At 39.6% G+C, this 24,570-nt stretch overlaps 1 protein-coding gene across 4 annotated transcripts; it reads left to right on the top strand.

Annotated features, from left to right (window-relative positions):
- The first annotated feature begins 1,629 nt into the window (after positions 1–1,629).
- On the top strand, positions 1,630–24,075 carry sema4ab (sema domain, immunoglobulin domain (Ig), transmembrane domain (TM) and short cytoplasmic domain, (semaphorin) 4Ab). 4 transcript variants are annotated; one of them, XM_062436474.1, is made up of 15 exons: positions 1,630–1,780; positions 4,827–5,082; positions 6,712–6,872; positions 8,531–8,590; positions 8,739–8,837; positions 8,951–9,044; positions 12,043–12,165; positions 12,545–12,672; positions 13,470–13,651; positions 14,181–14,325; positions 15,896–16,085; positions 16,758–16,873; positions 19,297–19,460; positions 21,573–21,661; positions 23,243–24,075. In XM_062436474.1, the coding sequence occupies exons 2-15, from the start codon at positions 4,986–4,988 to the stop codon at positions 24,067–24,069; spliced, it is 2,475 nt and encodes an 824-aa protein (XP_062292458.1). In that variant the 5' UTR covers positions 1,630–1,780; positions 4,827–4,985; the 3' UTR covers positions 24,070–24,075. The 4 variants fall into 4 exon arrangements, with proteins under 4 accessions (XP_062292458.1, XP_062292461.1, XP_062292459.1 ...); XM_062436477.1 differs by having other exon boundaries at positions 23,258–24,075; XM_062436475.1 differs by lacking the exon at positions 1,630–1,780 and adding an exon at positions 2,132–2,237.
- The last annotated feature ends 495 nt before the right edge of the window (positions 24,076–24,570 follow it).

A 24,570-nucleotide genomic window follows, 5' to 3' on the forward strand; every position in this document is an offset into this window, starting at 1 on the left:
TAAAAGTACTGCAGTATTATGAGTGATGTAGTATGCAGTATTACAGTAAAAGTACTGCAGTATTATGAGTGATGTAGTATGCAGTATTATAGTAAAAGTACTGCAGTATTATGAGTGATGTAGTATGCAGTATTACAGTAAAAGTACTGCAGTATTATAGTGATGTAGTATGCAGTATTACAGTAAAGGTACTGCAGTATTATGAGTGATGTAGTATGCAGTATTACAGTAAAAGTACTGCAGTATTATGAGCGATGTAGTATGCAGTATTACAGTAAAAGTACTGCAGTATTATGAGTGATGTAGTATGCAGTATTACAGTAAAAGTACTGCAGTATTATGAGTGATGTAGTATGCAGTATTATAGTAAAAGTACTGCAGTATTATGAGTGATGTAGTATGCAGTATTACAGTAAAAGTACTGCAGTATTATAGTGATGTAGTATGCAGTATTACAGTAAAGGTACTGCAGTATTATGAGTGATGTAGTATGCAGTATTACAGTAAAAGTACTGCAGTATTATGAGTGATTAGTATGCAGTATTACAGTAAAAGTACTGCAGTATTATAGTGATGTAGTATGCAGTATTACAGTAAAAGTACTGCAGTATTATGAGCGATGTAGTATGCAGTATTACAGTAAAAGTACTGCAGTATTATGAGCGATGTAGTATGCAGTATTACAGTAAAAGTACTGCAGTATTATGAGCGATGTAGTATGCAGTATTACAGTAAAAGTACTACAGTATTATGAGTGATGTAGTATGCAGTATTACAGTAAAAGTACTACAGTATTAAAGTGATGTAGTATGCAGTATTACAGTAAAAGTACTGCAGTATTATAGTGATGTAGTATGCAGTATTACAGTAAAAGTACTGCAGTATTATGAGTGATGTAGTATGCAGTATTACAGTAAAAGTACTGCAGTATTATGAGTGATGTAGTATGCAGTATTACAGTAAAGTAGTGGTTTGGTCCTCTGACTGATATATTATTATTATGACATCATTAGATTATTAATAGTGAAGCATCAGTGTTAGAGCAGCATGTTACTGTTGTAGCTGCTGGAGGTGGAGCTAGTTTACACTACTTTATATACAGTTAGCTAGTTTAGTCCAGTGGTTCCCAACCTAGGGGTGGGGCCCCTCCAAAGGGTCAGCAGATAACTGTGAGGGGTGGTGAGATGATTAATGGGAGAGGAAAGAAGAAACAACTAAGTTCTGATACACTAATGTGTTTTCAGTTTTTGTTGAAATATTGGATCATTTGAACATTTATTGAAATGAAACCAGCTGTTAACAACTCATAGACATCTGAAGTATGCTAATAACATCAGATGGAAATACTCAAGTACAAGTACCTCAAACTTGTATTTAGGCTAAGTACAGTACTTGAGTAAATGCACTATGTTACTGTCCATCACTGCCTGTGCATGACTGATCTGAGAGCTACACAGCAGCTTTTCTCTTGAGTGTTGGGGCTCAACAGATGTGGCACAGGCTCCATTTGGCCGGCGGTTGTGGCTGTAATGTGTGTGGCTGTCCTGTAGGTGGAGGCTGGAGTCTGCTGGACCTTCAGATGGGAGGAGGCTCTCAGGCTTTGTTGTTGTAGTAAAGGCTCAACGCGGTCAGCGTTTTCTCCTCACCGGGTCACGTTTCTTCAGGCCACTTTTCACCAAAGCGATGCAAAGGAAGGCAGACACAAAGAGAGGATAGAGTGCTGGAAGAGGAGAAGAAAGGAAGCGACGCGGTGGAGGAAACCATCCGCACACACACACATGTAAGATCTCTTTAACTGTGTCACATCTTCTGCTGCTGCTCTTTAAAGAAGAACCAAAACATGATAGCTGCTTTTAGTTTTTTTTTGGCGTCCTGTTGCACATAGAGGAGACGTGTCTTGAGTTGATGGTGATTGTATGAGGCTGATCAGAGCAGTAACGTCAGACAGCATGTAGCATCACAGCGTGTCTTTGTAAAGCGAGCAGGCAGCTGTGGCTTTAATAAAGAGCACAATGTGTTTGTTAAGCAGCAGGTTTGAGCCTGTTGAGCTCAACTTTGGGAAGCACGTGTTTGATCAGCGCTGACGTACACGATAGATAACTTTTTAACTGTTAACTTGACTCCCTGCTGCTGTCATAGTACTGAGCTGGCTCTGTTAATGTCAGCTTCGTGGTGCGTTCACTGTCTTTATCTACTTACACCGCAGGAACCAATCAGCTGCAAATCTGTTCCGTCCGGTCAGTGCAACAAATTCCTGTATATACACATGCTTTATAGGAGCTAATGGAACAATGGTTGGTTGAGCAGTTGTTGGTGTTGTAGTGAGTGCGTTGTGTTAACAGGTGTTCCTAATATTCTGCCTCCCTCGTGTATCCTCGTGGACTAAACATGTGTGGATATAATAGTGTTGAAAGTGATCAGTTTTAGTATGGAAGTGATAATTAGCAGGCATGTGTTGTTGCTCTGTGGTATTTAACTATACCTGTAAGTGTAATGCTGTTGGATCATAGTGTCTGCTAATGGAACCCAAGTGACATGTGGTTTGTGAAGTGATGTCAGTAGATGAGCAGCTGTGTACTAACACTCATACATCACTTTATAGTCTTCAACCTCACTCAATCACATCTAGCATACGGTATGATACCTGCTTTTAACTGTTAAAATAATGCAACTTGCTCCAATAAACAACCAATCCATAAGGAAATGCTGTGATCCAAACATTCTCACAATTTTTCCACAACCACACACCTACATATAGACAACTGATGGCTTAATCAATTAATCAATCAATCAATGGGGCGGCTGTGGCTCAGGAGGTAGAGCGGTTGTCCACCAATAGGAAGATTGGTGATTCCTGGCTCCTCCAGTCCTCGTGTTGATGTGTCATTGGGCAAGACACTTAACCCCAAATTGCTCCTGTCATCAGTGTGTGAATGGGTGAATGTGACATGTAATGTAAAAATGTTTTGAGTCGTCATAACGACTAGAAAAGTGTTATATAAGTACAGTTTATCAGACTTCATTTATATAGCACTTCTCTTACAGTAAAATGTAGCACAAAGTGCTTTACATAATAAACACAAGCAAAAACAAAGCAACCCCCCCCACCACCACCACCACCATCACACACACACACACACACACACACACACACACACACACACACGTTCTATCACACATAACACATGCATACACACTTGAAAGAAGGCAGCTGAATGAAGACTGAGGAAGCTTTATTCCACTCTCAGCAATTTTGCAGTGAGGAAATAAAAGCATATAAATAAAAGGAACTAAAAAATTTAAAAATACAAAGTTCATTTTCAAAGATGACGACTTAATAAAAATAAATTCAAACCAGAATTTAAAAAGTTAATCAATATGAGGACATAATAATAGAAACAACTTAAATGATGCAATAAATAGGTTCAATAAACTAAAAGACTAAACAGTTAAAATAGATAAATAAAAGCATATAATATAATAAAACCTTTAAATAAAATGTAGTTTACACTCACAGCTGCTCTCAGGTCTTCAGGAAGGCCGTTCCACAGACATGGAGCGTAATAATAAAAAGCTGCTTCACTGTGTGTTTTTTTATCTAACATAACACTTAGAACTGTAGTCTGACAATGACAGTTTGTCAAGTCTTTTAAAGTGTAGTGTAAGTTACGATTTTTACATGTTTGCATTAAATGACTGTTTGGACACACTTCCATTGAAAGCACATGTGAAGTAGATCTTTTAATAGTCAGTATGAACAGGAGGAATGATTACAGAGAGGGAAACTGATGTTTTAGAACACACTTAAAAAACTGTGAACCTGTCCTTTAAGGCTCACTACATATAGCTACAAAGTCTCTTGATCAATTCCTTCCTGGAACCTTTGTTGCATGTCGTATATCTCCCCATCATGCTGCCTGCTGTCTGAAAAGAAAAGAATGATGTAGCTGCATAGATCCTTCAGGTCAGTTGTGTGTGCAGTGTGCTTACATCAGACAGACTGTGGCAGCCATACAAAAGCACTGAACTAAAAAAGTCAACAAGATGCACCTGGAGCAATAAACAGCAGTACAATCAGGAAAAAAAGACTTGACAGGAATTCACAAGAGGAATCTTCTATGTTGATGAAATATATGGATAGTAGGACAGACTGATACTGGATTTTTGGGGCCGATGCTAATACAGATATTCAGGAGTAAACAAATTCAGATAACGATATATATCACCTGATAGTTTTATGTATGAAGAATATTTACATAAACATACATTTGTTTTGCAATGAGCCCCTTATGACACTTATGACAAAGATATGTCAAAGATACACTCCCCTGCTGGCCAGTATATAATGATCTGGGTCCAGGCACGCTTTCATCATCACAGTGCGATTTGTTTTAGTGTTGGTGAAACAGCTGTCACACAGTACAATGGAGTTAACCGCTTTGCTTACTTTGAGTCGTTGTGGGCGTATAAGATTTTTTACAGAGGCAGCAGATGTTGAGGGAGGAATTTGCAGCTTTACTTTGCCGACTACAATTCACGTTCATCGGTTTGTTGCTATGCCAGTTTTGTTGCTATGGCGACAGTCGCGTAATTGACGTCGTGTTTGACTTTCTGTCCCCGAGTCCAACTGAACCGTGGCCGAGCCCACCTCTTCACCCGAGCCCTAATGGATATATAACCTACCCGAGGATCACTGGACTAAATAAACCTGTGGCTCTAGACTGAAACATGTCCTGATAGGACCGTAATGAATCAGTGGAGTAAGAAACAAGAAGAAACAAGCATTCTTTAACCTCCGTTTTCATATGTGTGTCTCTCTGTCTCAGATACAGTGATGGTCTGCTGTAGAAACCAGAGGATGTGGCTTCAGATAGGACCTCCACCCCTCCTAACCAGTCTTTGACACTCTGGATGAACATCAGACACAGCGCTCTCCTGCAGACCTTCACTGTCACTGAGGTCACACTCCCTTCATTCCTGCTGTAATGGAGAATCACAGGCTGCTGTCACTCACCATGGCTCTGCTGGGCTTCCTGAGCCCATGTCTGACAACACTGACTCCCAGAGTCTCCTTCCCTGTGGGTGAGTAACACACTTCTCATTCTTTTAAATTCTGCTCTGGTTTGACTGTTTATAAAGCATAAGGTAGAAATGATCAACCAATTATGTGTTACACCTTTTTAGCCAACTTCATTCTAACTTCTTACTGCATGTTTTACACATATTTTTGGAATTTATCACCAATCAGCCACAGTCAATTATTATTATTTTTAAATTAACGCTTGATCCTCTTTGATCAAATTTGACCTGAAGACAACAGGAGGGATTATTACAGATTTAGTATTGCACTCATATAACATCATCATCACACTCATGGTGGATAGTTTATTAAAAAGAGGATCAAACATGATTCAGCAGAACTACAGATTAACCTCACTTCTTTCTAATAGAGCCAGTCCCATGTATCAGTCAGACCATATTATTGACCAATACTGACTTTTGACAGATTTTTTTTTACATTACATACGCAGCGTTTTATGTGTATTTAATCCTTTTTCTTAATTCATGTTTATAAATATGTTTAATTATGTATAGGAAAGAATAATGATTAAATTCCCAGTGTAGTTAACAGTTTCAGTGCACTGTGTTTATAGTTCAACTGTAAAATATCATGCCTGCATCACATATCTTTATCACAGGGATTTGAAAAAAAAAACAACAACATACATATTCTGTATAAGATAACTGGCCAATATATCAATATCTGAATTTTTTTTAATTCCCTAATATTGGTATCGGCATCGGCCCCAAAAATCCAGTATCAGTCAGGCCCTACTTTTTTAACTTTTTAATCTTGTAGTCTTAACACTGACTGATGTGATGTCACTTGATCTGACTCAAATGACATCACTTGAAGCAATGTATCAGCTTTCACAAGACACAAAAAGCTTCATACTACCTAATACAACCTGAAAACACACTGATGTGGAGTTCTACACACACACACACACACACACACACACACACACACACACACACACACACACACACACACACACACACATAACTTTAACTTGTCACATCAGGAGAAATACAGGTGGAACTGATGACATGGATGACAGCTCAGCTCCATTCAGGTGTCCATGGTGATGAACCATAATGTACAGCACCAGGGTCAGGATTTTGGAAAAACTCAGTCAAACTTCAGTCATGAATAATGTTTTTAATTGCACCTTTTCCTGCTCCGGCATGTTTAAATGTCTGCAGTGAAAAAAAGCAGATTGTAGGAAAGTGCAGGCTTCAAAACATGAAACACAGCTGTGCAAATGTTTTGTGAGGTAGATGTTGCATCGTGTTGTGTGTGTGTGTGTGTGTGTGTGTGTGTGTGTGTGTGTGTGTGTGTGTGTGTGTGTGTGTGTGTGTGTGTGTGTGTGTGTGTGTGTGTGTGTGTGTGTGTGTGTGTGTGTGTGTGTGTGTGTGTGTGTGTGTGTGTGTCATATATTTTCCAGTGAAGGATGATTTCATAACTCTTGAAACAGCTGATTTGACATATGAGAGTTTGGGAGTAGATTCACTGCAAATTGCATGCTGAGTTTCTCTGCACAGGCTTTTTTGTTTTTTAGGTGTTATAGTTCATTGACAGATAATGTAAACCTGTGCTGATTTAAATGAAAGCCACTAATCAGAGTGTGACCTGCTGTGCTTCAACAGGCAGTCCTGGGAGACATCTCACCCGCTTCAGCAGCCCTGACGTCAGCAACACCACCACACTGCTGCTCAGCGAGGACGGAGATATGCTGTATGTCGGAGCTCGGGATGCTGTGTTAGCGCTGGATGTGAGCCTCAAAGAAGCCATCGTACTGAGGAGCAAGGTGGGGGAGTCATCGCTACTGACTAAGGAAATTGCACCAATGCTGAAAATTGCAGGTGCAAACAGTTTGTGTGTGAGATGTTTAATGAGACTTTTAGTGTAAGATGAAATGCTGAAAGCAGTTGAAGAGTGTGTTTGAGGCCCTGAAAGGATTTGAAGTGTGAGCATTGAAGGGAGTTAAGCTGCCATGTGAGATGGCGTGCTGGAACTATGTAGTGGAAAAGCGCCATAACATTCACACACATTCATACACTGTTGGCCCCAGTAACGGGACAGTACAGTCCATTTACCATAAAACATCAAATGCACCAGGCTATAAAGGCTATAAAAGTAACACATGGCAAAATGAAAAGACATTTAAATATGATTTAGTTAAATTGGAAATAAAAGTAACAGGAGAATAAAAGGTTACAGCGCAGTGCAAGATATTAACCCTAAAGTTTGGATTTGATAAAAAGCAGTCGCAACCTATTGAAAAAAGTCTTCAGATTCAAATGAGAATTTGAAGATTTTCACAACGCTGTAACATTAAATGATCTGCAGACTATAAGCCCAGGAAGAGAAGTGTGGTTAGATAACATGTAGTTCTTTATGCTCAGTTTGAGAGTCACTGCAGTTTTTAAAAGATAAACTCGTTTGTTAGAGTCAGATGAGAAGATAGAAGTCAAACAGTTTGATCTCATGATGTCTTTTGATTATTGACACTATGATTTGATTCAGACTGGACTCTCATTAGAAGAAACAGTAAAGCAGGTCCAGTTTTGAGGCTGATGCTGCAGTGTGTCAAACAATCACTCATGTTTATAATCCACTGAATTACAATATGAAACAGAAGAGTCAGTTACGTGTGAGAAACTTTATCTTTAATTTGAAAAAAAAGTTAATTATTTGGAAACATGTGAGACTCTCATGCCTGCATGAAAATAATAAAATGATGATGATGTGAGAACAGTGTAGCTGTCCTGGTAATCAATCAATCAGTCAATCAATCAATCAATTTGACTTTATATATATATAGCACTTTTCATACAATAAAATGTATCACAAAGTGCTTTACATAATAAAGGCAAGCAAGAATAAAGCAGAAGCAAAACCAAAAACCACACACACACACACACACACACACTCTCACGCACACTGAAAGAAAGCAACTGAAAACTGAAGAAGAAGAAGCGCTACCACACTCTCAACAATTAGCAGTGAGGAAACACCAGAGACTCAAACTAATAATAAATAAATACAATTTAAAAAATGCAAAGTTTATTTTCAAAAATTAAAAGATGGCTTAATAAAAATTAAAATCAAAAGAGAATTAAAAAGTTAAAATTAATACAAGGACATAATAATATAAACAACTAAAATGATACAATAAACAGACTAAACAGTTAGATAAATAGAAGGATAGAATAGAATAAAAGCTATAAATAATAATGGTAATGATAAACACTTGATGGTGATGATGATGATGATGATAATGATGATGATGATGATGAATGGGTAACATCTCTCTAAAATATGTCACAAAATAACGGACAAATGTGTGTGTGTGTGTGTGTGTGTGTGTGTGTGTGTGTGTGTGTGTGTGTGTGTGTGTGTGTGTGTGTGTGTGTGTGTGTGTGTGTGTGTGTGTGTGTGTGTGTGTGTGTGTGTGTGTTTCAGCTGGACTGGAGCCCGTCAGATAAAGACCTTGAAGAGTGTTCCATGAAAGGCAAGAAGATGGTAAGTACACACAGGACCAGACTATCAGTAACATACAGCTACAGAAACACAGTGAGGTTGTAAATGTGCATATCTCTGCTCTCTGTATCTCTTGAATACAACGGTTCTACTTGCTGGGTTCTGTTTTACATCATTACATGTTTTCCAGGCCGACTGTCCAAATTTCATCCGTGTGCTGCAGTTCTTGAACACCACCCACATCTACGCCTGTGGAACGTTTGCCTTCAGTCCATGCTGCACCTATATTGTAAGTTTCTTTACATCAGCAAGTTTTATTTAAAAGTGGATGATTTGATTTCTCCATTCAGTTTCATTTAGTTCCACATCAGCTTGATTTTTTTTTCCCTCCTTTCTGTCCAGAACACAGAGTCTCTAATGATGAGCGTCAAGCCTGATGAAGGAAGAGGTCGCTGCCCGTATGACCCCTACCAACGCAACACCGCCATCATCGTAGGTAAGACAACGATGCCACCGTTAGCTCTGTGCTTCTTCCTGTGTGCGGAGGGATTACATCACCAGGCTCATCTGGGAGAGCACCTCCGGCACACTTCCTGCTGCATCCAAACATACAAACACCTCACTCCTGTTACCCCAACTGTGCTCCAAACAGTGGAGGTGGAGAAACTGTGTTTCTATGATGATTTCTATTTCCTCATCAGCATCTTTTACTCATGAACCATCTCCAACGAATGAGCCATCTGGCATTTGGCTAAGCAGCTCTGCTTACTCAACGCTGTTGCACAATATATCCCAGCAAAGGAAGACTGAGATGATTATAAAGTGCAAGATAAAAACCATATGTAATGTGTATAAATAAATATGATGCTAATATCTGTTATAAAAACACATGACGTAATAAAGTGCACGTTTAAAGAAACCCATTGTACTGGTTAAAAGTGCTTAATTAAAGATAAATCTACATTTATATTGAGAACTCAGTATACATTAACATTACACTAAGGTGTACATGAAGACATTTACTACAGCATGAGCAGCATCACAATACTTTTTATTTAGTCACGGAGGGGGCACTGAGGTCTGACTCAGCATACTGCAGACTGTTTAAACTTAGTTAGACTCTGACCTTTTTTCAAGTGCCATCACAAAAGCGTTCAGTCCTTGTTGTGTGTGGTGACCAGCAGAGGTAACACTGAGCAGCACTGGGCTCTTGTCATGGGAAAGCTCCTTTGGGATTACTGAAAGCTAAGTCATAACTGTAGATTACTGCATGATCAGCCGTACAGATTTGACAGGTGTTTTTGGGAGTCACATGGCGTAAAGTGGTCCAGAAAATGAGCTTCAATGGGCACAATCTTTATGCCTCCTTGCTGGCAACAACCATGACTACAGGCATTGTGTTTTCGAGTTGTCCGCCCGTCCCATTCTCATGAACACGATATCTCAGGAACGTCTGGTTTTGAAGGCTGTATTACAGTGGACAGATGTCCCCATTGTGGGACTAATAAAGGAATATCTTATCTTATCTTATCAGCAGAAATAAATAGATACCAAGAAGTATGGAAACGTCTCCCGTCAAACTATACCTGCAATCCATCCTTTTAGAACCCAGAGCTAGAAAATATGATTATTTGTATGGACTTGCTCTCAGCCAATCAAAGCAAGCGTTCATGGATTTAATGTGACATGTGATTGGTCCACTGCCAGAGCAGCTACAACCTGTCTGTGGTGAAGTCATGGTGAATTTGAGTTAGCACGCTTAACAGTTCAGCAGCCAAGATGTGACCTAAACGCTCTAAAGTGTGTCTACACTACAAACATGTGAAGACATTTCATATCCAAAAGGTCAAAGGTCAACTTTACAGCTGCAGCATCATAATGTTCTGCAAAAACACTTTTCTGCCCATTATTCAAAACCATAACTCAGGAATAGAGGGGCAGATTGTGAGCGTATTTCACATGTGGTCAGATATTGAACTGGTCATAATCATTTTGTGATCTTCAAAGTCTTCCCTACAAATGTCACCTTTATTTAACCAGGAAGTCACATTGAGATTAAAACCTCTTTTACATGCGAGACCTGGCCAAGACAGGGTCAGTTAGCAACAACAACAACAACAACAACAACAACAACTTAACAATATATAAAAGTGCAAAATACAACAGAACAACAGGCAGTAATAAATAGACAATGTTCTTGTTCAGTTGAGACAACTGCAGCTAGCAGTGACTTCGTCTTTAATCCTACATTTAAAATCATTTAAAGGGACGAGGGTGTCAAGCTTTAGTTTGGTTCCAGGACCAGGGACTGTAATGAGAGAGGCTTGATTTTCCAGTTTCAGTTCTGACAGAACAAACTTTGAAATGAAGCTGAATGCGTGACCTGAGGTTGTGAGAGTGAGAACTGTCGTGAGAACTTCTGACTCATGTATGTAGGGAAGTTGCCTGAGATCACTTTGTAAAGTCAAATGTACCAATGTTGCAGTCTATGCAAAGTGAGAGATGACCATCTGACCAAGCCATATACAGTGCAGTGCTGGGTCCTGAAAGCAGAGTTAGTGATGTATCTCAGGACTGAGTGATGAGGTGGATACCTCGCAAACCTGTAAATGATATCACCAAAATCAGCCTAGGACAGAAAAAGGTCGGCAACTAAATGCTGTTTTGATACAGTGGATAGACAGGACTTGAGCCTGTACAGAAAGCCTAAAGTGAATTTCAAATCTTATGAGTCTGGACAGACATGGATGTGTAATGTATTTCTAGTTCAAGTGTGTTGCAAAACAATACTCACATGTCTCTGTCTGACCACCACCTACTATGACCTCAATAATAAACATAAAGTAGAATTATGGCAGAGCTGTTGTATTGTACCAGATTGCACAAGTGTTCCTAATAAAGTGCTCAGTGAGTCTGTATTGGTACATAACTGTGATTTTTGTCCCACATCACTTATACTGATTGCACAAGTGTTCCTGTGTGCTCGGTGACTGTAAATTCCAAAGTTAATCTGAAGTTAGAATGAGGCAGTTTGAGTAAGATAAATTCAGTGAGCATGGTAATAAGATGTAATTATCTTATCTTCACAAAACCAGATGTTATTGTCACAGGAAGGTGCAGTTACAGTAAGTGTACAGATTGTATGAGGAAAGAAATGATAATGTCCTGATCCTGCATGAGTCCATCTCCTTATAAAACCTGTAGTTCAACCTAAACTTTATGCACAGTTACTATACAGTAGGACTAATTTAAAGAAGGGCAAAAAGCTCATGTTATCAGGGGAAATGTCATGTAAAGTTATGTGTCGTCTGCATAATAACGGATCTTAACTCATTCTAACTAGTTTTGCAGATAGATTTAAACCTTTGCAGAATGACGTCATATAACTATCAACCCTGTCATGCACCATCTATTTCTTTCTATTTCTTTCACCTTCCTATTTTAGAATGAAGCATCTTTCATATTTAATTCATTTTGCTCCTGATGTCATGCAGATGGAGAGCTGTATACTGGGACAGTGGCAGACTACAGGGGGAACCGGCCAGTGATCTCCAGACACCTCAGTGAAGGCAGGCGAGTTGACCTGAAGTTGGATGATACGTTAGGATGGCTGGAGGGTGAGTGAGTTACCGAATGATACTTGAGTCCAAAGGTACAGTTTAGGAGTATTACACTGCACTTCTAAATTTGCCAAATTCTTGATTTGAGTCAACATGTGATGAATTAAAGATAACACGACATCTAGTGACAAACGATAAACATTTCTCTCGTCTTGCGTTTATAACTTGCTTCACGGTGAATGGAGTACATTCCCCTTTTACTGTGGGAGTTACGGCAGTTATGTACCTAACGTCTAGCATCACTGACAACATGTTGATAAGCTCTATCATATCCTTATTTTAATGTGATCAAGTTGCTTCTATTTCCAGCTGTTATGATGTTGTCATACTATATCAGACAAACTTACATGTGCGGCACACTCTTGTTACCCCATAGATCCAACCTTCATCAGCTCCAGTTTCATCCCTGATGAGGAGAAAATCTACTTCTTCTTCAGTGAAGTGGGCAGAGAGTACGACTTCATCGACAAATTTATCGTCTCTCGTGTTTCTCAGATCTGCATGGTAAGAAAACATGTACCGTTCCTGGTATGCACCTGGGATGGCCACCTTTTTAAAAGTTATAAGCTGTACATTGTTACAATGTTAGCTGATATGCAACACTTGTCAGTACCATTACTGTTTTCAAAACCTAACTCTACATGTCTTAAAGTCACACAGTATAGTGAAAATGGAAGTGTATTGAGAAACCTCTGAGATCACTTTGCTTGTTGGGGGTCATATGGTAGCACAAAGAAAATGTGGAAATCAAAGAGTATAGACTTACAGAGCCCCTAAAGGAAGCATGAAGCATGCCCACTGCTCCTCAATAGTTAGGATGGGTATATAATATGACAATATATAGGCTGAAACAAAGCAGCATGAAGCAGAGAGGTAGACGGAGAATCACCAAATCAAATAAAACACAACAATGTAACCTGGTCATTACTCTACGAGTCCTGACCTCACACCTGGGTGCTGTTATTGGCTGGGGGCTGGGGCCAAAGGTTGACCCTCAGATGTATTCTAAACACTGCAAAATAATAAGAAAAGAATGAATTACAGGCAGAGAGTAGATCCTCTGTATAGATAAATATACCACCACGCACTTGTAGTGGGTTAAAGTGATGATTGAGAGTGATTACTTGTGTATGAGTCTTTATATTGTTTGTTTGTTTTTAGAAAAATCCTACATAGTATACCTTTAAAAAAAAAAAAAAACAATCCAAACTGGCTTAACAGGAAAGCCTGTATAAGTTGTGACAGCAGCAGGTTGCAGTGCAGTGCTGTGCTTGATGCTTTCTTCTTCTCTCATGTGTCAGAGTGATGTCGGAGGCCAGAGGACCTTGCAGCGACGCTGGACTACGTTTGCCAAAGCTCAGCTGTTGTGCCAGGCTGACAATGAGCTGCCCTACAATGTGATCCAGGACATAGACAGCCTCCCACCAGTAGACGGAGCTCCTGCAGATGACACACTCTTTTATGGCATCTTCACATCTCAGTGGTCAGTAATAGCCATTACATGATCTATATTGTACCTGGTCCACTGTGAACTAAAATGTGGAATAAATATAATCCACTATTGCAGCACAACATTATGGTTTGTAACACATTTTACATCATTTGTCAAAACCTATTTAGAAAAAATGGTTGTTTTTAGGATATGTCCTCCTCAATATTGACAAAATGTAAATGTAGAAATGTAGGTGGATATAATATTGAATATTTATCATTCTTTTGTGGTTACACCATTTGACATTTTCAGGAGCATTCAGTCTTACTTTTGGTAAAAAATGGTGCAAATGTCATTTCAAATTATATAAAACCAACAAAAATACTAAATGTACATTTTAACAAACCTGATTCTGCTTTTAAAACTAGTTTTAACTGATTTTTGGATTTCTCATCTTGCCAACACTTATTACTGACCCTTATACAGGAGGATCAATATGAGTTGTGTGCTGTAGAATCATGTGGATTCAGTCTGCAGTTCATACTCATATTGTCTCCAATGTTTTATTTCCATTAACCAGGTCTGTTAACTCCGGACAGTCTGCAGTGTGTTCTTTCCGCCTCAGTGACATCAAATCAGTTTTCTCTGGTAACTACAAAGTCCTGAATCGAGACACGCTACAGTGGAGCACACGGGTTCAAGAGAAGGTTGCAAACCCAGGAGAGGTAATTGGTTGCTTGTAATTGATATGAAAATGGAAAGAAACAGACATGAGACTGCTCTTTTGGAAGAAAATGAAGACATGTAGGCAGATATGCAGCACTGCCTGTGACTCTAACAAGCTGAGTTCACATCCCAACTTATTAAAGAAAGTTTGAGAGGCAGCTTTTCTTATTCGGCCTTTCAAATGTTTGTGTTTTAAAGATGTTCTAGCAAATTAAACTGGCTGAGTAACAGTAGCTCCTAATTTGAAGGACACTGTAGTTCCACTTTATTACAACTCTGGTCTTACATTTGTTCTGTTGTCATTTCCTATCAGTGAAAAACAGAGCACTCAGTTATCAGCTGAGATCTGGGTACAGTCATTAAGTTTGACAGGTGAAAAAAAAAGCAGTCAGACAGGAAACCTTTTTTTCCTTTTGAGAAAAAGAAAGATTACATGATTACACTAAAGGTATTATATGGGGGTGGAGAAGGTGAACCTAATTGCAGACAAAGGTTAGGAGACAGGAATCTGGTAGAACAAGGTTATTTATTATAAGGAGGGAGAAATGGGATGAGAGCCAGGGGGAAGCTCTGACCTGGAAACCTGGGGCTCAAGCTGAGGCTGGGGCAGAATTGGGCAAGTTGGGAGCAGGAACAGACAGCAATAAAATCACATACATAAGGGAGGAGGAAATGAGGTTGAAGCATAGACTGCCAGGATGAGTCTAATATCTGACTAGGCTGAGTATTAGTATATATCTTCATTATGGAATGGGGTGCAGCTGGTTGGACTCTGCTCTGACTCACGCAGACATATAGGGAGGGAGATAGAGAGAACCACAGGGGGGCGTGGCCACGGTTTAGTAGGAGACACAGGATAGGAAGTAGTGGGCAGAGCAGGTGAGGTAGTGGGAGCTGATGTAACAAAAGATTTGTTGTATACATCAGTCACTGTAGTTTGAACACACGTCAGGCTTGTGCTGACTGATGATCATGTTTGAGGAGACGATGACTATTCGCCGAGTCAACGTCTCTCCGTCTGCTTACTACTGTGCAAACAGCTGTTGAGTCATGTTTAATAATGATAACAGCTGATAAGACTGAAAGGAAAACATGAACAGGATGTTAACTGATGCAAGGAAATAGCTTCGTGATGTATAGAAGCAGTTTAATGTATATCAGTTGCTCTGATATACAGAGTGTATAACAGACTGCGCTGGGAGGGAAGGGAACATTATGGGATTGTTAAAATTCTGACAGTATAATACAGATGGTACCAACACAATGAAAATAAGATCCAAGTTTTTAGTTCTGAGATCTCTATGTGTGTGTGTGTGTGTGTGTGTGTATATATATATGTCCTTTTTTTCTCTTTATTTCTTTTCTCTCTCTCTCTCTCTCTCTCTCTCTCTGTAATGTAATGATGTCTGTTCAGGTATACATAAATAAATAATACTTTAATGACAAGAAAGAAAATAAGAACCGAGTTACATAAAAGTGGTTTGCTTTCCTTGACATAAATAGTAGATATCCTTTTAATGCAGCTGAACTGTGAACAGTGTCATCAGTGTGTTGCTCTCTGTGTGTTAGTGTGGCCTGCACAACGCCTCAGACAACGCCCTGCGCTTCGTCAAAGAGAACTTCCTGGCGGACGACAGCGTTCGGCCGGTGGGAAGAAGTCTGACCATGGTGTCTACAGAGCACAACTACAGCCACCTGACTGTCCAGAGAGTCCAAGCTGCCAACAACAGAGACTACACTGTCCTCTTTCTACTCACAGGTAGCACTTATGTGACACCGTGTGTCCTTTATCCTCCTCACACTCTCTACTTGGCACAGCCCTGCTGTCTTATTCAAATGCCTTAGCTCTGCAACACAATAGGGATGGAGTTGAATAGCATTACATAGCATAGGTTCAAATGCTGATGATGCTGATTTGTGATGTGTTGTGTCAAAACTCACCTCAGACAAGTTCCCATCCAGCATGTCCATGTGGGTCCCACATGGGTTAATTGTGGGCTACGTTGGTACTGAGTGGGCTTGAACTGGGCAAATGTTGCGGTTCCCACATGGTTTCAGTAACATGTGAAGCCCATGTGAGCTGACTGTATGAGCCCCATAAGGGATGTAAGTGGGCTAAGTGGGCATGGGCATAAACAGAGCAAATTGTATTGTTTCAGAAACATGGGCCCCACATGTGTAACTCACCCAGTGGGCCTCACCTGAAACCCAGTCAGAACCCACATGAAGCCCAAATGGGTAAACACAGGTTGGGCCTCCATGGAAACTGCAGACAAACCCACATGGGACCCATATTGCAGCCCAAATTAGGGCTGGGTTACCATCAAAACACTATAATACAATGTTTCTATCAGCTCCATGTATATTATGCAGTAGTACATCAGTCCACTGTGTAAATATGTACTTTGTTTTCTCACTAACTTTGTTTCAGAGTCTGGTTACCTAAACAAAGTGGTGCTGCTGCAGAGTGGTGCCCACATTATTGAAGAGATCCAGGTGTTTGAGAAGCCTCAGCCTGTCAAGAGTCTGAAGCTGTCCATACCAAAGGTGCTTTATTATTTCATTTAAGTCAGATTTAGACTGGATACCTTTTTGTGGTCCTCCACAGCCACAGTTCTCTCAGTTAGATCCTTCATTTCCTAAACTGTTTACTTTGTTCCTCCCCTGCACACCTGAGAGCAGTGTAGCTTAAAATAAAACAAGATCAAAAACTACAGGCATAGAATATCAAGTGTGTGCTGAAGTAAAGTGTGGAAAAGATGAAAGTGCATATTAATGTGGAGTTAACATTCTGTCTAATCTAATTTCATCACAGCTTAAACAAACATGAAGAAGCTGGTACTGACAACAGAGCTTAAACCAGAATCAAATATAACACCTACATTTCTTTCATGAGAGTTGATGACGATACAAACCCAGTAGTGTTCATTATGGGTGGGAGGAAGTCTGCTGGGACGTAGATTAGGACCCGTTGTTCTGGTTTAGCTGCAGAAAAAAAGACTTTACATGGGCAGCTGTGGTCCAGGAGGTAGAGCGGGTCGTACACTCATTGGAAGATCGGTGGTTTGATTCCAGGCTCCTCCAGTCCACATGTTGATGTGTCCCTGGGCAAGACACTGAACCCCTAATTGCTTCAATTAGTGTGTGAATGTTAATCTCCCTCCTGATGAGCAGGTTGGTACCCTGTGTGGTAGCTCCTGTCATCAGTGTATGAATGTGTGTGAATGAGTGAATGTGACATGTAGTGTGAAAGTGCTTTGAGTGGTCAGAAAGAAAAGTGCTGTATAAGTACAGTCCATCTACCATCCTCACTGCTGCTCAACAAGGAGTTAATCAGTTAGTCATTTCTAGCACTGCTATAAAAAACTGTTGTGGGAATAATGTGTAAGGCTCATCAGCTGGGTTTCATAGCTGAGATATTGAGGTCAGTGAGCAGAGAGATGGGTTCAAACTTGAGGAGCATTAGTTTAACTCTAGAGCTTGTAGAAGGGGAGTGTCCCTGTATTTATTGTATTTAATAAGACTCTGAGTCTATGGGTGTGTTTGGAGATCATATCAGAAAAATATTTAGCACTCTCTGCTTTGACACACTCTCACTTCATATTGAGGCAAACAGTCTCTCAGAGGCTGATAGAACACTTGGACTTTATCTTTTTTCTATTTGCATTCTTGTAGTTTTGTGACGTTGGGTCAGTTGAGTCTAAAATATTTGTGCAAATGGATTTGGATAATGTAAACTGCTTTACTGGGGGAGTTTTAACAGCAGCAGAGGTGAAAGCATCAGAGAACAGCCTGGCAGTGAAAGAGGTCATAGACCTGATAAAATGGGGTTAGGAGGGACAGAGGGGAGTGACCAAATAAACTGACATGGTTTATCTGGACATTTGAGACTGGAACACCACAAGTTGAGATAAGGCTGAGAATATGACTGCATACAGGAGGAGGACCCATGTCTGACTGGGCTAGATTGAAAAAGTAAACTACAGGCTGCATAGTTTAATAGACAGCGAAAATTAAAATGACCTTAAATGAAAAGATTGTCAGATTCTGGTTCAATAAAAGTCAAGAAGTCAGAGAATTTATTTATAAAAACTTCTGTGTATGGGTCAGTGACAAATAAGTGTTGGCAAGATGAGCAATTCAAATTCTGTTAAAACTAGTTTTAAAAGCAGCATCAGGTTTGTTAAAATGTACATTTAGTATTTTTGTTGGTTTTATATCATTTGAAATGACATTTACACCAAAATTCTCCTGAAAATGTCAAATGGTGTAACCACAAAAGAATGATAAATATTACATATTTTATCACCTACAGTGTATTTAAGTGTACTTATACTAATAATGACTTCATTTTAAAAGATATTCCTGATCTCCATGGTTACCAGATGAAATGTAATATTTAGAACAATTGTATTCCATTACATTTATTTAATATAAAAGTTATAATGTAAGATCATGCCAAACTAGTTGATATGGTGTTTTATTGACAATTTAATGTTTTTAAGCAAGTTGAATTATTTGGTACAAAGTTTTTATGGTTACACCACTTAGACATTTTTGCCATAATCCTCTAATATATTCTCTCTAAATGGATTAAAAGCAGAAATTTGATGCTGGGTCCACAAAAAAAAGAATGTGTGCAAGTTATTCATACGTTTATTTTAACCCCTTTAAATTTGACTACACCACAACTAATAAACCTCATTGACCGACAGTTGAAGTCAGCGACTGAATGAATGACTCAGTGAAACACTTTGTTTTTACTTGTTATTCACTGATAAACATCATAATCACTGAAAGCTGAGAGACTCATCCAGGTTGAATCACCTCACTGATTTGTCTTTGTCATACAGTTACACCACAAGTAAACATATACTGTATGTGACACTGCTGCTCTCTGGAGGATTACAATGTAAAACCCTCTTACTGAACTCTTCTAATGGTTTTTGTCTCATTGTATCCCGCTGCAGGGTATGATCTATGTCGGCACATCTGAGGGTGTGATGAGGGTTCCAACAGCCAACTGCTCTTTCTACTGGACCTGTGCTCAGTGTGTTCTGTCCAGAGACCCCTTCTGTGGCTGGGACCCTGCCAGCAGGGCCTGTGTGGAGACTTCTAGCACCCAGACCAGCCTGTGAGTAACACAAGAGTGATACATAGCTCTCTAGGAAGAGTGTGTTGCTCTTGTTTTTTATCATGTAGCCACTATAATGAACTCTTTAACTTTTGCACCTTGACAAAAGCAGCATTTCTTGACTTTTTTAGAAGATAATGTTCCTCTTCTCTCTCTTTTGTGGACATCAAAGCTCCTGTTTTGTGTCACATCGCTGCCTGGTGAAACATAGAGCCCATCTAGTTAACTGAAAAAGTAACAGACATTTCATCAGGTGACTCAGAAAAATGATTGAAGGCAAATTTTCATTTTTGGCAAATGTAGACATGCTGAGTTATTCAACTGGGATTGGTTCAGATTCCTTTAGAATCTAAAGCTAGAGTCTGCAGGACCTGGATGACTGAGAATCCTCACAGACATTGATTACTTCTCAGTCACATGTTGTCATTTGTCGTTTTTGATTGGTTGTTATGCCTCAAGAAGGCGGGTCCTATCAAATATGCGCCTGAAGGCAGATGCCAGGGGATGAGAGAAGAGGGAGGAGAGTGGTGCTGCTGAGAGTCAAACTCTTTTTGTTGAGACTGTGGTGGACTTTGAAGAATAGAATAGAATAGAATAGAATAGAATAGAATAGAATAGAATAGTCTTTATTGTCATTGTACATGTACAGTGAAATTGAAAGCAATCCTTATTAGTGCCACAAGTTTAAAAAAGTGCTCATAAAAGATAGTGTAACTATAAAAAAATAAATATTTAGTACTAAAACTAAAAAGCTGAAACACACACATACACACACACACACACACACACACACACACACACACACACACACACACACACACACACACACACACACACACACACAAGACATTCCACATGCTGCTGTCAAACATTGCACAATTTCCCTTAATATTGCACAAAAAAATAGTTATTGCAACTATAGAAAATCAGGTTTTCAGAGCATGATGACACTATTCCCTCAAGTATTCAGATTAAGTTTCTGTCTTTTAGTTAACTGTAACCTTCAAATACTGTTCAGGGTCAAAATGTAAAAAACGATTTTTAGATAGATAGATAGATAGATAGATAGATAGATAGATAGATAGATAGATAGATAGATAGATAGATAGATAGATAGATAGATAGATAGATAGATATATAGATACTTTATTGTCATTGCACATAAACACACAACAAAACTTAGTTCAGCATCCCATCCCAGCAGCATACATGAAAAATAAATATAAATATAATGCATGCTTCTTTTTTTTTTTCTTCTTCTTTTTCAAAAAATCCAAAATCAGCATTCAGAAATGTTGTATTCATCATATTCTATAAAAGGTTCTGCTGGACCATAAAATAGTGATTGAGAATGTCTTTTTTTCCATAAGATGAATCAAACATTTATTAATGACTGATGGTGAATGTATGAATGTGAATTAGTGTAGAGACTAATTATGAGTCAGGATATGAACAGTATATACTGAGCATCCAGTGTGTGTTGTGCTCTTAGTAACTGACACAGCTGTAACAGATGTAACAACCAACTATTTATCCAGCACTGTCTTTAGTACTTTGAGCACTGGTTGACTGACCGATGAACACATGTAAATCAGAGCATCATACTGAACCATGAGATCAGACCTCACTGACTCATTTCCTTTATCTTGACCTCAGCTGAGACTCAGCTGAGAATCAGCTGATGTTTGGGCTGTTTGCACAGCATGTTTGTGTTTGACCCCCAACTGCATCCATCAGCAGTAAATCTGTTGACTGGAGGGCTGGGTGATATGAGCAGAATCAATTATCACAATAGTTTTGACCAAATACCTCCATATTGATATTTTGACAATATTGTAGAGATCTACAATATATCGGTGCTTTCACTAAATATTTACACACTGAGTTTTATGATAACTAATCATCAGTAATGTGGATATAATGACTAAGTGGATGAAGGCAGATAATAGAACAGTCTGTTACATTGGTAAAGTATTGCAGCCTTTAAAAGCAGGAAAAGACATCACTCATTCCATATCATAATATTACCATATTCAAAATCTAAGATGATATCTATAAAATATCACGATATGGATATAATATTGATTTATTGACTGTGTTTTCCCTCCTCAGAGGCCAGGACATTGACAGAGGAAATGTTGAAGAAGCATGTTTTACATTAACACACAGAGCCAGATTTGGTCCTAACAACCTTCCTGCAGGTAAGAGACACTGATCTATCTCTAAATGCTTTGCTTTGCTCAAGCTGGTTAAATACTCCTGGAGATGGGAAGAGTGCTGGAGGTAGAGGTAAAAGTCAAAAGTAGGTCAGTTTCAGACGTTACTGCTTTACAGCTTTAAATGTGTGTGTGTGGGGGGGGGAGTTACTATATGATGATTGTCATTTATAGTAAACTGTTAGATTAGACAGTTCAGCTAAAATTACTGTCAATAAATAAAAAGGACTTCTGACTTTCTGGCAGGTGTAACAATCACTTATTAAGCTACATCATTAAATTAACTGATTTATTTTTTATTTTTTATTTTTTTATTTTTTTATTTTTTTCCAACTAGAAACTAAAGCACAAAGCAACCAGACAGTACATTTACAACAAGCATAAATAATATAGTCAGTAAAGTATAAATGTACATGTGATTGAATACATATGGCCGTTATGGTGCATTAAGTCACTGATTCATGACCTGTTATTTTACCTATTATAATGCAAACATAACCAAAACACATAATGACATCATCCTTAAATGTATTGCCCAGCCCCTCTCCCCCCCGATGCTCCGCCAGCGTACATTTAGAACATTAACAGTGTGAGCTCTGCTGCAGACACACCAGCAGCTTCTCCTCTGCTGATGATTTGTCTCTTTCTTTTGTTCCATTCTCACAGTTTTTCATGTGACTTTAGTTAGTTTTTTTCACGGTAATGGATAGAAAAGTACAAATACATATAGAAGCAGAGCAAAGTTTTAAAAAATGTGTTAAATATTCAAAAAGTACAAGTACTTCAAGAACTACTTAGTTCCCATAACAAGATAAGAGAATATATTAGAGGATTATGGCAAACATTTTGAGAGAATATATTATTATTATGTCTAAGTGGTGTAACCATAAAAACTTTGTACCAAATAATTCAACTTGCATAAAAACACTAAATTGTCAATAAAACACCATATCAACTAGTTTGGCATGATCTTACATTATAACTTTTATATTAAATAAATGTAATGGAATACAATTGTTCTAAATATTACATTTCATCTGGTAACCATGGAGATCAGGAAACATTTACATGTTTTAAATGAAGTCATTATTAGTATAAGTACACTTAAATACACTGTAGGTGATAAAATATGTAATATGTATCATTCTTTTGTGGTTACACCATTTGACATTTTCAGGAGCATTCAGTCTTACTTTTGGTTAAAAATGGTGTAAATGTCATTTCAAATGATATAAAACCAACAAAAATACTAAATGTACATTTTAACAAACCTGATGCTGCTTTTAAATCTAGTTTTAACTGATCTTGAATTGCTCATCTTGCCAACACTTAATTATCACTGACCTGATTACACAATAAAGCAGGTGTGTGTATCTGCTCATGTTAGCTAGCACACTGTGTATGGAGTATGTAATGAGTCTGAGCCAGTGGAACAAAAGAGACTGCTTGCAGCCTTTGCTTTGATAATGAGCACATGAATGCAGCTGCTGCCATCAGCAGAGTCTTGTATCTGGTGATATTATGTAATGGTGTATGGAGGGTCTTGAGCTGTAATCTGTATATCAGCCTCATGTCCTGCAGGTGAGCTGGTGTCGGTGTCTCTGAACGAAGTGGTGCGTCTGCAGTGTCCCGCCGCGTCTCGGCTGTCCCGGCAGCTGTGGGAACGTCCCAACAGCCGGCTCTCCTCAGACCTGTACCTGCACCTGGAGGACGGCAGTCTGAGCTTCGTGGCCACCCCCGCCACGCTGGGCCACTACCTCTGTCTGTCCACTGAGAATGGCTACCAGCAGACTATGGCCATCTATCACGTCAAACAGAAGAGCAGCCCCGTGCCTCAAACTCCAACCAGCTACAGCCGGCCTCAGTCGCCCCCTATCCCCACCACGCGTGCTGACAGGCCCGGGGTTCACACGTCTTCGGACCCTAAAAGAACAGAAACAAGACAGAAAGAGACTGAGCCAACTCCAACCAGCGGTGACACCCGGGTCACCACCAGACAGCTGGGCAGGAACTTCACCACCTTGTGGACGGTGGGATCCGGGCAGAAGGAGGCAGAGCTTCGGGACGGGGAGCCCCTGCTGTCTTCACGGGGCCCCAGCTACCTGAAGGAGCTGGTGATAGTGTCAGTTCTGCTGGTGCTCTGCCTCAGCCTGCTCATCACCATGTTCCTGTACGTGGCCAGACAGCGCTGCCGCAGCCGGACGGCCCCGCAGTCAGGGACTCCAAGCAGAGACTCTGACAGAAGGACCCCTGTGGAGCAGGAGGCCCTCAGGGGGAATCAGTTCATGAGCAAGCGTAACGGACAAGCCCTGCACAGCGGACAGGCCAGTGGGTTGGTCTGTAACGGGGCACTCACAGGCTCTAACGGGCATTTACCCAACACCCCTATCTAAACATGCCCAGACTTTATGACTGAGGTGAGGGAAGGCCCTGCCAGGTACAACGGTCACCATGGTGACGGAGCTTCTGTTTGCACAGCCAGCGATGAAGTACAAACCCTGTGGACTCCTGTGGATCCAGATTAGAAAGATATGGATCCAACAGGATGAAAGACAACCTGTGGTACTTAATGAAGACACATGACTGTTGAGACGGTACTCTTTACTGCTGCCACAGCCTCAACTTTATTAACTGTGATGTTGTGAATATTCTGTGTTTTCACTTACTAGATGGTGACATTTGAGACAGAAAAAGGTACAAACTGACACTGCCACTAAGTAGCCCCTTTAAAACAATACATAAGCCAGGCACATTGTCTGTCCTCTCACTGCCTATCACACACACACACACACACACACACACACACACACACACACACACACACACACACACACAATCAGGAGACGTCTTGTATCATAGCTCCAGATCAAATCAGCAGCATCACTGTATGTTCA

This window comes from Scomber scombrus, chromosome 16 (assembly GCF_963691925.1).
Source record: "Scomber scombrus chromosome 16, fScoSco1.1, whole genome shotgun sequence".
Classification (NCBI taxonomy): Eukaryota; Metazoa; Chordata; class Actinopteri; order Scombriformes; family Scombridae; genus Scomber; species Scomber scombrus.